General features: G+C 35.9%; 1 protein-coding gene across 1 annotated transcript in view; it reads left to right on the top strand.

The window, feature by feature from the left end:
- Positions 1-519: 519 nt before the first annotated feature.
- The window catches only part of LOC104078582 (myotubularin-related protein 13-like), a gene marked incomplete at its 3' end in the record, with an annotated part of 87,816 nt that continues 69,222 nt past the window's right edge, over positions 520-19,113 (top strand). Inside the window, exons 1-2 of the mRNA XM_009580265.1 lie at positions 520-601; positions 4,671-4,759. Of these exons, the coding sequence (XP_009578560.1) occupies positions 520-601; positions 4,671-4,759 (171 nt within the window). The remainder of the gene's footprint in view (positions 602-4,670; positions 4,760-19,113) is intronic.

Below are 19,113 nucleotides of genomic sequence, written 5' to 3'. Positions count from 1 at the left end.
CTATGAAGCAGCCAGTTGTTAATAAACAAACCTTTGTCCAGCCCATATATACTGTGTAGAATCTGCTAATTATCTCTGAGGACATTTTAAGCTGGCTAGAGCAGGTGATGTTTCAGACCTGATGAATCAATAGCTAAATCTGCTAGGTAATGCTGAAGAAAAATTTCTGAGTCTGTTGAGTATCTAGAACGATTTAACACATATTATTATCATACTGATGGTAATCTAATCTTAGCTACAAGGAGAATATAAGTCAATATAATGGTGTGCTCTATTATAATTTAAAGTCACCTTGTAAAACTATTTGTAATGTTCTGAACCAGGCTCTAAGTGGCTAGAGCTTATTGCCACTCCTCATTTTTTCTCTTGAAAGCACTTACTTCCCACTGAAATAAGAGCAACCCAAACCAGTTTGTGCATATTTGTATTTGTACATCTTTGTATGTCTTATTTTTAAATCTAGTAACTTACTAAGATGTGTTACGCGATCAGATTCAAAACTATGGCTTCAATTAGACCATGATAAAGTATCCAGTTGATCGCAATTTTGAAACCATCCTCTACCTGCCTTCAGTACTCCAGAGGAAAAGATTTGAAGCACGTAGGAGTGTTGTACAGAAACTCTGTTTGTGTTTGGTAGTAGAGAGGAGTAAAACAATTTGAAAGTAGAAGGATTTAAGGGTCCATGCTAAAAATCTAGTTGAAGAATTCGCCTTGGCTTTACTTGAGACTTCGAGAAGAATAATGCATGTGCAGAAAAGTGCAAAATGATTTTTTCTAAATAGTACTTGGAACATTTTATTCTATATGTAATGATTTCAAGGTATCTCCTCAGCATGTGAAACTTCAATTTAATTATTAGTTGTTTTGGAATGATTTCCCTTTGATCCCAGAGATGAACTGAAGTGCAAGTTCAGGTAGCATAAGAAGTTCAATCTGGCTTTCAGAAAATGTTCAGAGGTGCATTTCTTTCAGGTAAATTCCTACTGAAGTTTATAATCCTTCTTGAAAGCAAAATGGAATTACATGCAGTAAGATCTTTTAACACTGGTGGCCAGCATTAGTGGCCTTCCAAGGAAAGTAACCTAAAAAGGCTGGTAATGTTTTGGCATAAAGGAGTGAATATTACAAATTTTTTTTTAAAAAAATTGTACATCTCTTAATTCTGAATTAAAAGAAGTTCCTATACTGTAATGTATGGAGTGTCTTTCTAGCAGTCTAATAAAAAGAGAACTAGAAAGACTGGTAGCTTCAAAATGTGATGAATGGATTTCATTATTCATAGGTGTCGTTGGTAGTGTCAGAGGTCTCAGTCTTTTGAGAAGTGGGGTGGATTCAGAGTAAAAAAACCTGTCACCTGTGTTCCCACAGAGAAACATAGGGGACTTACACATAGCAGGGACTGAACTCTTTTTGCTGCTGTAATTCTTTGATACTTCCTTTCCAGGAAGTCTCGGTATCTCTGTTCACCTCAGTCCTTCTGCCGTTTCTTGCTGTTGGTCTCTCAATCACAAGTTCTGCTCTACTTGGAGGGTGCTTGTGCTCACTGCTGTCTTGGCTGCATTTGTTTGCTGTCTCTTCCTTGCTCCATCTGCCAGCATTAGAACAACTAGAGGAAGAAGAGGTTTGACAAAGACAGGGCTTATGAAAAGCAGATAACATGGTAATTTGAGACTGTAACTCAACAAGGGAAGAAGTTCTGATACTGAATCAGCGAAGGAACAGCCCTCTCAGAGTGAAGAAGAGAGTAGTAGAGGCTATCAAGTAGGTGACTGTGTAAAGGAATGGGAGGAAAGACGAGTTCTCTGAGTGGGATACCAAACGTGAAGGGTAAGAGGAGAGCACAGAAGGCTAAAGGCTGTTTATTGCATGCTAACAACAAAATACATATACATTCCTGGTTGAACCATATCTAGTTGAAAATGTAGCTGTTCTGTTCTTTTTTTACATGGAAGATGAAAATAGGGGCTGGATGTCTATAGAAGAAAGGAGGGATGCAGGAGGTTTTTTGCCTGCCTAGGAGGGAAGGTGTGTGACTGTCTGCTCTTCTGAGAGCTGTTTAGGGAGGGAATGGTAAAGCCTTTCCATTTATGCCTCCTAATTTTGGAAGGATGTTGAGATGAAATGGTGGGGGGAGAGGAGTGATAATTTAGTAGAAAATGCTGTGTGAGAGTACATGAGGCAACACTTGATCTTAAACAAGTGAAATTAGTAAGAATTAGTAAGAACCCTATTCAGTTCTTACAGTCTAATAGATATGGAGCTCCCTTTCCTTACAAAAACTGCAGCTGTAGCCACGTCTGTATTTGTTCCTTGGTTTCTGCCACTTCCTAACTCTGCTCTCTCAGCACCTCTGCAGCTTCTCTCTAAATATATCTCCTTTGGCTTTTAACTTGCTGATTACATCTCTTACTGCTAGTTACATCTCATAGCTAACCCAGTCTGGTTGCAGTTCTTCAGCATGCTGCCCTTGGGAATCACAATCAGTATGTGTTATCTTGGGGGTGAGATTGCTGTTTGGAGTTTACTCTGTGTAGTTTATATGCCCATTGTACCAAGAACATCTGTTCCTAAATTATTTTCAAGAGAAAATCATAGAACGTTAAGAACGTTAAACTGGAGAAAATACTTTTACTAAATTATCAGATTGATTCTACCTAAATGCCTTGTAAAATTTATTGTGGGTTTTAAGATTAGAAGCAAACTCAAACTGTAAATTAGCAGGAAGCTTAAAGGAAGCATATTTTTTTCCACCATAACATTGATTTATTAATTGCTTTATGCTAGCAGACTTGAGTTGCGTCAGACTGAAAATTGTTTTTTGTGGTAAAACCAGGAAAATAATGTATTCATTGCTGCTGCTTGGGTGTCTGCAGAGGAAGCAACACATATGGACTGCTACTACTAATGCAGAATTTGTACTGTTTCATAATATTATAGTTTTGAGAATTTCACAAGAAAATGTTAAAAAATTTTAGTGTTTAATCTCGAAGTTTTGTAATATGACTTTAGAGAAAGAGTGATCCAATTGAATGTGATGGGTCAGCATAGATTATTAAAACTACTAAAAGATACTTTAAATGATTGCAGATTTCAACTTTGCCATTTAGGAAGCTTTATGTATAGTTTTATGAAAACTGGTTTCCTAAGTACCTGTTTTTATTTTAAATCAGACTTTCATCCATGCTTGCAGTGATATCAGCTTGCTTCCATATTGACCCTGTTTCTCCTATAATCCGCTTACTGGGTAAAAGAATGCAAATACAGTGGTAGTCTAGAGCTGTGTGTGCTCTGCTTGATCGGTTTGAATATAGCTGCTGATTGCCGGGGTGGGTGCTGCCTTACAGAAGAGGTAACTGTTTAGCTCTGGTGCTTTTTCCTTCTGTTCGGAGTAGAGGAAAGAACAAGAGTTTGTGCCTCTCGTCTCTACGCAGCGATTGATTTGCAAGCATGTGTGTGTTTTGTGTCCGCTTACCTCTGAAATTACATTGAAATCATCCAAAAGATGCAGAAATTGCTAGAGTGAAGACTGATGGATAGGTAATGTTTTTGCAGAAATCTTGTTTTCTTAGCTTTAAAATGTATGTGGAATGTTAGACGGATCTTCAATGTGCATGTGAAATACTTGGCCATGTTAAAGCAGTTTCCTTCAGAAATCAGAATAATATTAATTTTTCAATTTGTTTGGTATACTTGTAAGATAAATAAAGCAGAGAATTTGCTTTTTTTCTGTAGGAAAAGGCAAGATTTGTGCAAGAGAAAAGATCATTCTTCCTACTGTTGTACCATGCTTTAAATGTGGAAAACATAAGTTAAAGGCTATTGATTGCATGCTTTACATTGTGTAGTGGCTCAGTTCAAAATGGTCCTAGCTTTCAACATTCCTTCAGGATAGTATTGATTAATGTAAAAATTGCTTTCACTTTGCCACATTATGTTGTGGTGTATCCCAGAGCTAAAATTCAGTAAAAAAAGTTATGATTTTTGCAATATTTCCTCCAGGACTTTGCAGGTGAAGAACAAAATTCATGTTTGTATGTGCATTCCTGGACGCTATAGTTGAATATTTGTGGTGTTTCTCAAGGGCTTCCTATCTATAGCACTGTGGCCTTAAAAAAAGGAGGGGGTAAAAAAAAAATACAATTGCATCAGAGAAGTTATCAGAAATAGCAGTTTTTCTCTACACCTTTCTTTGTAGAAAATCACTGCTGACTTGTCCAAGGAAACCAACTAGAAATACTGGCAAGGAACTAGAGTGTCCTGGATAAATCATGTAAATTTTTAATCTGTAGGTTTCTTTTTGAAAACCGCTTGTTGACAAATGTTTGATTTCTTTTATTAAATATCACATTATCCATCATGTTAGTTTTTAATTTACTACTGTTTATAGAGAGAGACTAGAATTACCAGTAATCATCTGTCACCTTGAAAACATGCATGACGGGTATAGGCTGGATGCAGCTTTGTTTCATGTAGTGACTCCTCGTGTTACTACTGGAGAATATTAAGATTGTATTTATTACATGACTTGCAAGACACATTTGAGGAGCCTGTTCTGCCTCTGTGGCAAAACTTTTCCTAATATTGGGTATGTTCTGAAAATATTCTTAAATTTATGGTGATTTAACTTCCTCCAGTTTGCCTTTAAGTAATTGAATTTTATCTTTCAGCAGGCCCAACAGAAGGTTTGGGAAAAATAATACAAAGATTTCCTCAGAAGGACTGGGAAGACACTCCTTTTCCACAGGGAATAGAGTTGGTAAGTTTGCATTACATTCTGTAATTTTTAGAATTTCTTTCATGTACAATTGGAAGATATATCTGCCTTCATGCAATAATCTGTATTATCAAACCTGACAGGGAATGGATAGAAATTACTTGAATAGAGGGGATAGATAATAGCTTTAAGAATAATAATTTTGGCTAACAGAAGGTAATTTATTCTGGTCTGTACTACTAAGTAGATATTCCTAGAATACAGAAAAAGTCTGCTGCAAATTTAGAAACATTGTATTTGAAATAGATGTTTATTTGTGTCAGTAAGTTTATCATTGACTACATTTTTAGAAGCATCCTTCAGATGGCAGATGACTTTTCATTGTCATGTTCAAATAAATACAAATGTGTATTTGTATATTGTAGGTTTAAAAAAAGAATTAAAAATAACATCCCAATAAACTGGCTTGATTAAAATGGTCAGTCTTTGCCCAGTATTCTGTCCTTGACAGATGGCATAATGGGTGCTTATAAAAACAGTACACTGAACAAGGCTAGTGATCTCTTTTAAATGCCCTCTCTGAGAATTCACTAAGTGCCACTTCTTTCCCTTCCTTGGTCTCGTATTGTGAGATGCAGTGAAAAGATATAATCTTACTCATCCGGATCAGGGATTCATTAAACATATGGCTCTAAGAATCCTGCAGAGAAATGAAATACTGTAGTCATACTCTGCAAATTAGGTTTCTGAGAAGTCAGAGTGAAACTCACTGCCATGAACTTAGGAACTTCTGGGACAGGATGAGCTAGAGAAGGAGAAGGCCCATAGGAAATGTTGCAATAGAAGTCTTTGTACTGTGGGACAAAATCAGCTGCAGAGGACAAAGACACTGACTCTTCACTGAATTTATTACACAGATAGAGCAAACATAGCAAGCTTTTACCAGTATGATACCTTTCAACCAGTGCTCAGCTCACTTGCTGAGTCTTAACATTGGCCATGTGTTGTCTTCTCCAGTGAAAGAGAGGGGAGGGGATCTTGGTGTTTACTGCTTGCTCTCTGGTGTAGCAGAGGTTTATGTTATTCACTGTGTGCTGGTGTACGCGACTGGTTGCTCGTTTTCTTCAACAGTGTGGTTTTCATTTCTTCATAGTCAAGCATAAGCCTTATGTTTTGGGGGGATGCCATACATTAATTACTGGTGTAAGCATTATTTCTGATACATGTGATGAATAGTTACAGTGTTTGTGGTACACTTGCATAATACTACATTTGGCAATGTAGTGCTGTGCTGAAACAATGGAAGCTCCTGCTTTCTCTGAAGTGTTTCTACTACTCTTACAACATTATACCACTCTGTATGGCAATTGCTGTTTGCTCTAGCTCGTCATTCTCTACTTAATACATGCCTAGCCAGCATGTGCTCAATGACTGCTGACTGAGTTCAGATAAGTGGCTTTTTTACATAGTACACGCAGTTGTAGTTCATTAGAAGAGAAATAAACTTTTGATGCCAAGGCTTAGGGGTGTTTTCTTTTTTTAACCGCTCTCTTGGGGGTGAACTAGGTGGTTTGATCTTGCCTTAAACAACTGCAAGAGTTTGAGTCATACTAAGATTTATTTTGTCATATAAATATTCCTTACCTATTTCAAAGAAAGTAATGTGTCTGACTTCCAATGATGTTTTGAAATAAATGAGTACAGCTTCTTTTAAAGCAGTGAAGCTTCTTAAGTGATATATCTGTACTCAAATGTTATTTCCCATTTAAGTTTAATTGTAGGATGTTAGCACTACAAGAAATAGCTTTCTAAAGGAAGATTTTTTTTTTTCCCCCGCTTGATTGAACAAAACATTATTTTTGTATCAGTTCTCAAATGACTCATTAGGCAAAGCCATTAAGACTTTAAACTTCCCAAGTAAAATGAAATCTGATGACTTAAAAGCTAAGGACATCTATTCAGCCAGTTGGCAAAATTAATCAAATTTTGACTTGCTTTCCAAATGTGGTAATAAAATTTTAATTAATTAAGATTGAGGAGTTAGAGATATTGCAAAGATGAAGTACTAAAGTAAATCACTTATGAAAGTCAGATTTTGGCAGGATGGTTTTTTAAGGTTTTGGATGAGTGTAACCTGAATCAACATTAATTCATGAAAAGGAAAGAAGAAAAGCTATGTTGCCGTTTTCTGTTTATCACCTTAAGGGCAGCTTCAATATCATTAAGAAGGTAACAGGCAAACCTTGGCGGGGGGAGGGGGAAGGAGAAAGAAGGTAAGAATAGAATAGTTGACATAAATGTATATGAGAATGAAGGTAGACATTTTTATGAATAGCACTTAGTTCTATGAGTAATTTGAGTTAAAATCCTCTTAAGTGTACTTCCTCTCCTTTGAGTGAAATGGAAAAAAAGCAATGGTTTGTGTCTGAAAAACACGTTAAGCTCTCTTCACTGTGTTTTCATGAAGGAAAAAAAGGCTAGAGCTTTTCATGCCTAGTGATAGGATTGACGGGAGATTTGATTTTTGAGTCTTGGCTTCTGCAGAAGTTAGTTCTTCTGCCGTGAATCATGGAGATCTTCAACTGATTATTGGTGAAGATCTTGCCACCCCCCACCCCCCCCTTTTATAAAGCAAGTTATTTGCTTATGAATTTGGACATTTGGATGTCCAAATTTTTTTGCCAGATAATACAGGTTGAGTCAGATAATTTGTCTTGGCAACTAATGGGTGATATGATTTAGTAGTTGTTTCCCATTCATGTTCTTAGTAGCATTTTATGAAACAAGGCAGGGGGGAAATAGTGGAAAAGACCTATGCCTACCCCTGAAGTTTTAATACTTTAAGATAGAAAATGCCTGTTTGGACCCCTTGTGATCTCCATAGCTTGTAGAGATGCCATTAGTCCAAGCTCCAGCCAAAATGTAGTAGACAAAATCCTCTGAGACTTTTGTGGAGGGCTCTTCTCTTTCCCCAACCCTGCATGCCCGCTACCCTTCTGGGCTTGTATTCATGTGGTCAGATTTCTGAGACATAAATTAGACAATGTAGAGAGCAGAGTTGTGCAGGTAGTTTTTAAGTTAAAATATTATTTCCAGTGTTTTTATTATTTTCATTTCGTTGAGCCCAGTTTTGAGAAATGGGCTAGCATGGGAAAAACTGTACCTGATGGACCTGCCCTTGGCTGAGTGAAAAGGGATCATTTTGAGAACATCTTATCTAGGAAAGATGATGACCCTATTTCAACTTTTACTTTTAGCCTTGATTAATTTGACACAAATATGTAGAGAATTGGATCATTATAAAATGTAATTGCAGTTTAAACTTTACTGAAGAGTATTATATTTGGTGTATATATATATATTCTGTATTAAAGGATTAAGAGTTACTTAAATTGTTTCTACTTTTATGTGTGTAGCCTGTGTAGCATGTTAGTTCTGGTCTTGTTTAACAAACACATAAGTTACGGAATAAACACATTGTCCAAAATTCAGCAGAAATACACTTTATAAATTTTATTGAAATAAATTGTTTTAATTTGTCTTGTTACATAAATTATGTGTCTCGTGGTTGTCAATGGTAAGTGAGCAAAGCCATAAGTCTCTGTCGAGGGAAAGATACTGTCAGTAAGTGTCGGTCAGTGTATCTTTTTAGAGCTTCTACTTGTCTGCATCTCATCAAATTACCTAAAGAGATTTTTCTTAATCTTACACTCTTAGCAGTTGCCATTTCTCGAACGGCTTCACAGCTTTTAACTTCATTCCGTTTATAGCTGAATACAGAAACTTTGACAAGTGAGCCTACTGGAAATTGCTGTGAAACATACCTGAAGGTTTTTGTCATGGATTATTGATCATTACAGTACCCAGTAAGGGCCCTAATGCTTTTTTACTGTTTGTTGAATTGTGATATAACTGAGAATAAGGTATGATATTTGTTAATATTATATATCATACATATTGACTGTTACTTCAAAAGCAGTAAAATGCTCTTCTTTGATTTGCTAGAACCTTTTGTGGGCTATTCAAGAGGAATATAGAAAACACTTTTTTATAATTTCAGTTTATAATCTGAGCATCTTCATTTTACTGACAAATAGCAGTCCCTCTCCAGTTTACTGACAAATACATGTCAAAGTGAGTTTTCTCAAGTTTCATGGAAGTAAGCTGACTGAGGAGTAAAGAGAGATTTATACTCAGTCTTAAAATTAATAAAGTATTTGGCTCAGAAAAACATTTAAGTCATCGGTTTCCAAAAGAATGCAATTAGAACATACCAATCTGATAGTTGCCCCCCATAATATTTTAAATGAACATGTTTGGGTATCCTTCTCCATTGTCTGTTTCAGAGAAGTTCTTTCAGCATTACACAGATACAGCTTAAGTTTAAAAATAACTCTCTAAAATCAGCTGAGACATATAGAGCAGTTTAAAATTAGGATAATCAAACTTCTTGTTCTCGCTTGTAGAAAGAATCCTTGAGAGAGTATGTTGGTTCAATGAGTTAGCTTTATATTTCTGCATATTTTTCGTATTTATAATCCAGTTTTAATTCTGCTATATACCTTTCTAGACATCATAATTAGTTACACATCAAAAGAGGAGGCTTTGGTATGTAGTGTTACACTGTATACTCTTTTTTGTCCCAGGGCTAAATTAGCTAAACTAAGTGTCATCTGCATTACTCAGTGTTGGGAGGCTAGTATTAATTAGGCCAATGAAAGTCATACCTAGAAATAGATATGTTGTCTTAAGTTTAAACTAGATATAATGTGTTTGTGCAGTTCGTGAGTAGCAGGGAAGAAAATTTCCCACTATAAGTGGTGGTGGTAGTAGTAGTGTCATGAATTAGTGATTTTCATTTCAAGTATCTGCAGGTATAGAAATGAACATACATTTCTAGAAAAGCTAATCACCTATCCAAATAATTAAATTATAAAATGTAATTTAAAGTGTGTTATTTAATACAATCCTTTGAAGACAGCTTATGTGTATTATGATACTAAGAGAAATGCTTCTGAAGAAAGACTGTTTATGTGTCCCTTTGAGATCTGGTAGGATGCCTGCTTCCTCCTAGAGGAGGAGGAGTTGCTGTTGTTGGAATGAGCATATTACTGCTTTGTGTAGAGCCTTATCTTTGCTGTAGATCTTAGCATTTCTGCACCTTTGAGCAGCTTCAGATACGAACTCTTAAATAGACATGAAGCATGTCTTTTGTGAAATACTGGATTCAACTTTCAAATTCCAACTAACCTGAGACCTGAGATATGAAAAAATATGAGAGTAAGAAATGGTATTTATGTATTTTCAAAGTATATCTGTATTTTGACCGACATAATAGATCTCAGTCTTGACAAAAAACAACTTCATAGTCCTGTACAGATCTCCACTTCATGATGAAGCGGATCCAGAGGAGCGGCTCCAGTTGGAGCGGATCCAGAGGAGCGGCTCCAGTTGGAGTGGGTCCAGAGGCCTCTCCTATGAAGAGAGGCTGAGAGAGTTGAGGTTTTTCAGCCTGGAGAAGAGAAGGCTCCAGGGGGACCTGATTGCAGCCTTTCAGTACTTAAAGGGGGCTTATAAGAAAAATGGGGACAGACTTATTAGCAGGGCCTATTGTGACAGGACAAGTGGGAATGATTTTAAACTGAAAGAGGGTAGATTCAGACTAGATAGAAGGAAGAAATTTTTTTACAATGAGGGTGGTGAAACCCTGGACCAGGTTGCCCAGAGAGGTAGTAGATGCCCCATCCCTGGAAACATTCAAGGTCAGGTTGGATGGCGCTCTGAGCAACGTGATCTAGTTGAAGATGTCCCTTCATGGGACATGGCAGGGGGGTTGGACTAGATGACCTTTAAAGGTCCCTTCCAACCCAAACTATTCTATGATTCTATGACGTACATAATTTACGAGTGACAGCTATACCTCTGAGATCTTAAGTGAATATACACTGCTGTTGGAGCTTCACAACAGGGGTTGGGGAGAAGAAAGACATCAAAAAAACCCCACCAAAACGCAACTAATTTGTCTTCAGAGTTGCATTAAAAAACAGAATTTCTGTCAGTCAATTGAAGACTTTTTAAGGTAAGCCAGATTTTAAAGTAGTGAACTCCTAAACTTTTGGAGATACCCAATCTCTGAAATTCTCTGCAGAGTCTCTGAAAATCATTGCACATGCTGCCAAAAGTAGTACTTCTAAAATGCAAGTATTAATCACTTAGTGCTATTTTTGCTTTACCACTTCCATGTAAGGCATCTTTTCTAGGAAAAAAATCTGATACTTGAACATTTTACTACTTATTTTAAATAAGATGTTAGAGACAAACTGGGTTGCAGATTAGCCATTTAAGGCCTGAAGTGATTAAAGTTTTAAGGGGGTTAATCTTTAAATGTTTCAGTCTTAGCTAGCTGATCTGTAAGCCAGTTTTTCTGCAACATTAATGCTTTTAAGGACCTGAATAAAAGGTTGTCTACAGCATCCATTTAACCTTCAGTGGTTGGTCAGCTGCAGAGATTTTGGTTTTGTGAGGTTTTTTCCTCTTTCCCCTCAAACTTTTTTCACCTTTCAAGAATCGTTACATATGTAATTATTTAATGAACAACTGCGTGACAGAGCTCAGTGTAGTTTAAATGCATTGTGTTCTTCTTTCATTCTCTTTATGTTGCAGTACAGGTGCTTTCAGCAGTTAATAGAAAACAGATGATAGTGAAAGTGCGGCTAACTTCTTTATCGGAATTATATTATGGAATCAGTTTGTATTCCTTTTACTTATCTATATTAGCCTCCAGTGGAAATCTTAGAGTGCCAGAAATGTGGTGTATTTTACAGTTATATTCTATTTACTGCTGTGCTGTAAAATAGTTATATTCTGGTTTTAGAATCCCACTGCTTTACTGAGCGGCTTTTAGCTCCTGGATTTTGTAGAGTAGTGCGGTAAAATAATTTGATACTGAAATCTAAGGACTTGCAAGTAGTCCTTTTGTAGCAAAACTTGGTCTTACGTGACTAAATACTGTGAAAGAGTGCAATTAATATGTTTTTTTCTTTTTGTTTTTGTTGTTTTCAATTGAGGAAAAAAGAAGAAGAAAAATGGGACACTTTATAATACAGTCAACATTTTTAGTAAAAATGGTAAAATATTGAAGTGACACCTGTTTGGAATTTCAAGTCTGTAATCTTTCCATGGAGATCATTAAAAATAGCATGTATTGAAGTGTAACCTTTTTTTATAACTACCAATGTGTTTTAAGATACCTTTTTTTTTTCCCACTGAAAGATATTTTAAGTTAAATTCTTTTCAAATCTTCTGGAGGAGAAAACCATTTTTATAAGCTTTCTTAAGAAGTGCAGATGTTTTTAGAATCATAGAATGGTTTGGGTTGGTTTTCTTCATTCTTGGTATCTGTCATCTCCACAAATAATGCTTGGCTGCATAAGATGGTCTTTTCCACCTAAGCTTTGAGTGTGATTCAGAATCTGTATCACCTCTTTAAAAATTAGAGGAAAGACTGCGACATGGACATCTCTGTAAGTCTCTGCTTGTGGGATATTTGCATAACAGTCAAGCAGAGAAGATTCTGAGACCCACAGTTAAGTCATGTGGTGTTATAACATTTACAAAACTCTGTGAATATCTTGGTATTTTCAGCTTGAAACTAATAGACTCATCTGTGAGAAGCCTCTTGCTTTTCCTGAAGGTCCTGAAATTTTGCTTATTAAAGGTTTTTTGATGTCCCTTGTTTAAAAAAAAAAAAACCTCCTTATGTAATGATGGAGATAATGGAGGTACGCACTGAATATGGTGATGCAAATGTGATTATGCTTCATTTAAATAGTGTTACCATGATGGAAATGTATCAGTATCATCATTCTTACTCTTTGAGTTCCTGCTCCTGCAGGTATTTGAGAATGATCTGTAGTTCTTCTCCTCAACAGTCCTGTCTGCCTGTGTCCATCCTGTCTAGGATTGTGGTATTCTTGCACAGATGTGGCATTTTTCTCTCCCCCTGTGCTCCTCTGAGATTTGAGAGTCTGCAGGATTATGGAGCATTCTTTGTGCTCTTCAGTTTCACAGGGTACAAGACTGGAGTGTGTAAAGCCCTTGGAATAAATGGTTTTGTGGCTAGTATGTTTCAGTAAGAATTTTTTTGCCTATTGGTTTATCCTACTATCTGTATTTACTCAGTGTGAACACGTAAACATTTGTGAATATTTTTCATGCTTATTTAGAGGAACTAAGAAATGGTCAAGACTAAAGAGGGAGAGCAACATGAAACTCAAACACTTGGTATGAAAATGAGCTATATCTCCAGAAACCAAAACTGAAGAGCAGAAATCCTATGGGAAAGTTTTAATTTTTATTTTATTTTCTAATTCTTTTCAGCTTTGTTTTCCTTGAACACTTTATAGAATAGCCTGGTTATGGATGTGCTTTGTCTTTTTCCAAAAATGTTTGTTTGTTTAACTTGGATGAATGCAATACTTGACCTTAAAGTGCTGTATTTGTTTTTGAATAGCTGAACATGTTCCTTATATCAGAAGAGGTCCTTTACTCTAAGTGATCTATTCCATTTTGGACTAATCATCACTGAAAATTATTTCAGAATAATTCTAGACAAATCATGTAAGTTTGGAATGCGAGCAACAAAAGAGAAATTTGTCCAGAAAGACACAAACCAGTGTACACTTTTAAGTCAGTTAAAAGTACTGTAGGTGCTGTACCTTCTGAGTTTACAGCACTGTTTTGATGTTGTCCCAAATACACAGAAATGAATAGAGATGTATTTATGTGCACTGTAACGTCCAGATCTGTTACTATATAAAATTACTATTTTCCAATTGTTTCTTGTGCCGTATGCAGTTGGCTGTCCTTGTCTAAGCTAGTGGTATACAGGTGTTAGCATTTCCCCATACTTCATCTTGGCAAACAAGAGTGTTGTGCATCTTGAGCTAAGCATGAATCAAGGAAGTTTAGCTTTTGAAAAAAGGTAAACACTATTTTGAGATGGCCAGAGGTTAGACATGAGAAGACTTCAGATAAATAAAAGGAAGAGAATAAACTGTTCTCCTTGTCCTTTGAGAATAAGGTGAGTAATGGTGAATGGATACTATAGCAAAGAAGATTTGGTGTAAACAGTAGGAAACATTTGAATAGATGGAGCTCACATTGCTTAGAATGAAATTTGGGCAGTATTATTTGTTCTTAATGCTAGACAGATACCTATGAGGAATTACTTGTGTGAGGCTAATAGTATGGCATGAAAAGGGGAATAGCTTGGATAGTCTCCTCATGTTCTTTCTAGACTTGTTAATCTGAAAAGCTAAGGCTTTGGCTCTCTATCTGCCTGCTTGTTTGCCCCTCTGCAGAAAGAGACAATAGTAACTCACTGGGAAGATACCAAACTGAGACATCAGAATGGTGATGAGTGAAGAAATCTGTGTGGATTACCATGAGAGATGAGATCTGGTCTTTAGGTATGATTGTCAGGTGTTTGTCCTTGCTGTTAACTATGGCAAGCTTTTTCTTAAGAGTTCTTTATGTCACTGTTGGATCAGGTTCCTGTCCTTACCAGAGAGGAAGAGAGAAAATTAAACTTGGACAAATGTAACAATCCAGTAAGGCATTGAAGTGAAGTACCTCAGAATCACTTACCAATTTGTTGTTTAAAATTCCCATGTTTTGTTTCAGCTCATTATTATACATAATTATTTGTCAGCCTTCTGTAAGAAATTGGAACTTTTTTTACGCTTGAAGTGCTGTAATTTAGGCCATTTTTTGGCTGAATTTTCTGGGGGTTTTTGTTTGTTTGTTTTGTTTTTTCTGTGTGTTTGGGCAGGGAGCTGAGCATTTGTGTGGTTTTGGAGAGGGCCAGAAAGCAAGACTTGTCTATTGAATTTATATATCCAGTTGTCACAAATCTATCCTTTCTAGGGCTTTGTGAAGGAGCAGAAAGGCAGATAATGTGCATCTAATCAAATACAGTCTATTGGGCTGAATACAAGATTGTGAAATTTGAACTGGGTCATTGAATGTGTTCTGGGAATCCAGAAATAATTTATCTGTGAAGTTGATTCCTATGACTATAAATCAGTTTGGAATGTTTTCTAATAGTTCAAGAAAACAGATTAATGGAAAATAAAGGCTATTTTACATTTTTCTGAACAAATTTATTAGTGGTTTGTGTTTTGTTAAAGCTGATACTTTTTGTGCTAAAAATTTCTGATCAGTAGTACTTGTAAATCATGGTATTCCCCCAGAACCCCAATTTGACCAATTTTTTATTTTGTACTCTTTATATAAATTTTGTTACGTTTGATGCAGGTTTCTTCTGCTGGTTTAAATAATCTCAGCTGTTTTAAAGCTTGACTTCTTAAACTTGAAAACTTTTGTGATGCCTTTATACAGTATAAGTGCTTATTCATAATATGTTATAAAAGGTGTATCCTAGTCGTGTTCATTTAAAAACAAAACAAAACAATCATTAATATTAAGATGACCTTTCAGAATTTTGCATATTCTGTGTGCCGCAGCTCATTGTATCAGCCCTTGTATTATCCAATTAGGAGCCAAACAGAAACACTAGTGCAGAGACTTTTTCCTGTTTCCAATTCTTGTAACTCCTGGTTTTCCTTTCTGGACTCCGTACAGGGCAGGGCAGCTGGGTCCTAAACATACACCTGGCACAAACACCTATGCAGACTTGGGGAGAAAGCAGCTGATTTCAGTGGCTCAGTGTCTGACTGAGACTGTGCCATGCAGAGTCCTAGGGAAAGGACTTGGAGGCTTATTTCCAATTTTTTTCAAAAGCAGCATATTGGTCTCCAGCACCATCACTAACTTAGTGTCAAAAGGAGTTGAATTTATAAATCCTGAGGTTGGCATGTTGGTTTGTTTGTTCGTAAAGCAAAGACTACTTAATATTGTTTCAGTAGGGCTTTTGACTAATTGCATGGAATTGGCAAAACCACTTTCAGATCTTTCAGTTTTTATTATACAGCCTTTTTAGATTCTTTTGTCTATTTCCTAATAACATATAGCATACTGTTTTCTTTTATACAAAACCTGGTATTTGTAGATGGAAACAGGAAAAGTTTATGAATGAACTTTCAGGTTAGAAGATATAAAAGGGAGCTAGGCTATTTAGATGGCCCTCTTCCTCCTGTATTATTTTTTAATAATATGGTATTTAATAATTTCTGATATGGTTCTGATATCCTAGTTTTAGTAAGGATTTGGTAAATGACTATGAGAATTTTAATGAAGGAACCTCCTTATTTTAGGGAAAAGTCAATAAATAGTAATTTTATGGAGTTTGCTTTTGATCACATTAAAGTAAGAGAGTAAAGAAATAATGTACATTTACATGTAAAATACAATTTGTATTAAGAGGAAGAAGAAAAATATAAATATATTCAGACCTATTTCATAAGTGCTTATTTTAGGGCTAGTCACTGGTGAAGAATTTTGTCTTTGTATTGAAATTCTCCTGAGTGGGGTTTTGCCATAAGCATGGCTTCTTATAATGATTTCTGAGTGTGGAACCAGTAATTTTGTGAGCAGTTTACCTGGACTTGTCCTAGCAAAACCTTTTCTTCTTTCTCTGTCTTCATTGATGTGTGAATGTCAGAAATAAACAAATGCAGGCCAAAACCTTTAGAAGTGGCAAATTTCTAAGATGAGAGCATTAATGCTGCAGTCTGATCCATGAAGTGTTATAACCTTATTTAATGTTGCTAAGAGAGACCTCTCTCAGGTATGTTTAGTTGCAGTGTCTTTACCTTTTTCAAGGACATGCTGTCAAAGGATCACTTGAACAGGTGCTTTTATTTAGCTTTAATGGATACCAGGATAAACTAAAAAGGAATTTTATTTCTATATCAGCAAGAGAGTAATAAATTAAGCATTTGAACTGGCCGTTCAGAGTGTGGATCTCTGAAGCTCCAACTTTCACAGATTTGGAGATAAGGCAGTTCAGGCTTTAGTTGTGGTTAATACTACTTGTATGATGATCCTTTTACAGTTTGTAGTTCTCAGCCTGCAACTCATTAAATCTGAGCTGCAGAGTGAACCTAGGCAAAGAGGAAGTACACTGATACCCAAATCTTCTTTTGAATGGCTTTTGGAACTTATTCTTAAGAGCCTTCCTGACTGGATAACACAAATTTTGCAGGTTTTTATGCAAGCTGAGAAGATAGGACATGACATCTCCCATCACCTTCTGTACAAGGGCCCGTATTCCAACAGCTTTTGTTTTGATACGACTCTTATTGTTACCAGATTTCTTCATTTCTGCATCTGTCTTTTTTTGCTTGTTTGTTTCTTGTAGCTACTGTGTTTTCCCTTGGGAGTGAAGAAAAAGTGGGTAGACTTCAAAATGTTTCCCTAACATAAAAATACTGCAGTACCTGTCTCCATTTTGTGTGACTTCAAGGAAAAAAAAAAAAACAAACAAACCCCCAAACAAAACCCCCCTGCATATTAAAAGCATAAACTTGATCATTATGTCATGGTTCTGAGGTGATTTTTTCTCTTTTTCCCTCTCTATCCTTTTGGATTTATGTATCTAACTAAGGTACTACTGATGTTTTTGAAGAAACTTTTCTATCCAGATCTTGCCATACAGGTGTCCCCAAACTACTTGCTTGTCTTTTCTTTGCACTGGCTGGTTCCTTAACCTTCATGAGAAATCATCTCTTATTTATGTCAACAAAAGGAGATATGAAAAATGGATCGCACTCAGGTACTGAACAGGTTTTCAGTTATCCGCAAGTCAAAAATGTCTATGTTCTTTTTTGTTGAAAGTATATATATTCTGACGAATCTCTGCCAATTTGCTTGAACTAAAGCAACTAGTATATACATAAAAATAAGAGTGAAGCAATTTTAATATAATAATGTGTAGTAATACCTCCCCACCCCAAATAAAATGATCTGCTGTTTTACTGAGCTGCTAATATTCCTGTTGTCATTCTGCAATAAATTGCAGGGAATTTAATATAAGAACTGGCTTTAACTTTCGGGGTTTTTTCCTCCCCTGTCTCCATGTCTTCAGAACTTAAAGTTTTAGCTCTTTACCTAAGCAAAGGCAGTTAAACCCAAATCCATTCTAGTGTGTCTCTAAAACAAACTGGTGGGACAAGGTCAGATTATGTAATTACTTTGTGTAGATTGGCACGGTATATTACATTGGATTATAATCAAGCAAATATGCTTTTAGTATTAAAAATGCCCAATGCAATTACGATTTTCGTGCTTTATCTTAGGCTTACCTGTGAGCTAAAAGTGCAAAAAATTCAAAATCTTGGTCCAAGAGAGAATATCTGCTTTTGTAATTTACTGAAAAATCTACATTATGTAACATAGTATTTTAAAAACAAGCAATATTCCCCTTCTGTAAACGGCATACACAAAATCAACCTCACTTCATTTTTAACTGTATTGTTTCCTTTTCCACATGCATTATAGCATGTGGACAAGAGAGATGTTCATTAAAATCATGGTTTATAAGTTTAGAATGAAGAATGAATTAGATTTAATATCAAAATAGTGGGATAAGAAGTGGGTACTAAAGTTACAGTGTGCATTTGTGACCTCAATGTTTTTAACATTCTTCGAATACCACATTTGTCTAGTTTTCGGCATCACCTCATGATTATTTGCTATAACTGCATACCAGAAAAGCTTATTTCACAATGATTTTCCTTCATTCTGGCCCAGTAACATACTTGTAGAGACTTGTTGGCATTTGCAATTTTTAAGATTTGTTGTTGGACCATTTTCCTATCTGTTTCATGTCTTGTATATTGAATTTGATCTCCTTCTCCCAAATAACAGAGGAATTGGCAAGACCTCTCAAAGTGGTTGGAGAGTACATTCTCCCCCTAACCCACCCCCACCCCCCAATTTAGATATTTTGCTCATATAAGCAATGTGTGTTAGCAGCAGCAACTTCTATATGAGAAGGTTTTCAGCATCCACAGCGAGTTACCATATTTGCACTGAGTAACAAAAATTGCTTGGAAAAATCACTTGCTGGTTTTGGTTATGGCTGAATCGTTTATATAAGCATGTCTTCAAAGTTTTCTATTTTGAAATTCAAGATGTGTTTCTTGTTCCACTTTGATCAATACTATTACTTAAAAGGATGTGTTTTGGTCATTTAATGTCTGAATGTCTTTCATCTAAAAGATTAGCAGCATTTCCAACTGTGTAGTTGGAAAACTGTTTGGGAATATTGTAATAAATGAATATCTACAATTTTCTTTGTTCTTGGGTAATACAATTGTGAAAACTTCACATGAGTTGAGAAACTGTTTCCAATTTATATAACCAAAGAGATATTAAATGAATGGAAATCCATTAAATAACAATCATTTTGTCAAGTTTGATCAGGCTTGAAA

This window comes from Fulmarus glacialis, unplaced genomic scaffold (assembly GCF_000690835.1).
Source record: "Fulmarus glacialis isolate BGI_N327 unplaced genomic scaffold, ASM69083v1 scaffold16966, whole genome shotgun sequence".
NCBI classification, from domain to species: domain Eukaryota; kingdom Metazoa; phylum Chordata; class Aves; order Procellariiformes; family Procellariidae; genus Fulmarus; species Fulmarus glacialis.
The sequence above is the reverse complement of the archived record's forward strand: the minus strand, read 5'-3'. Positions and strand labels throughout refer to the sequence as shown.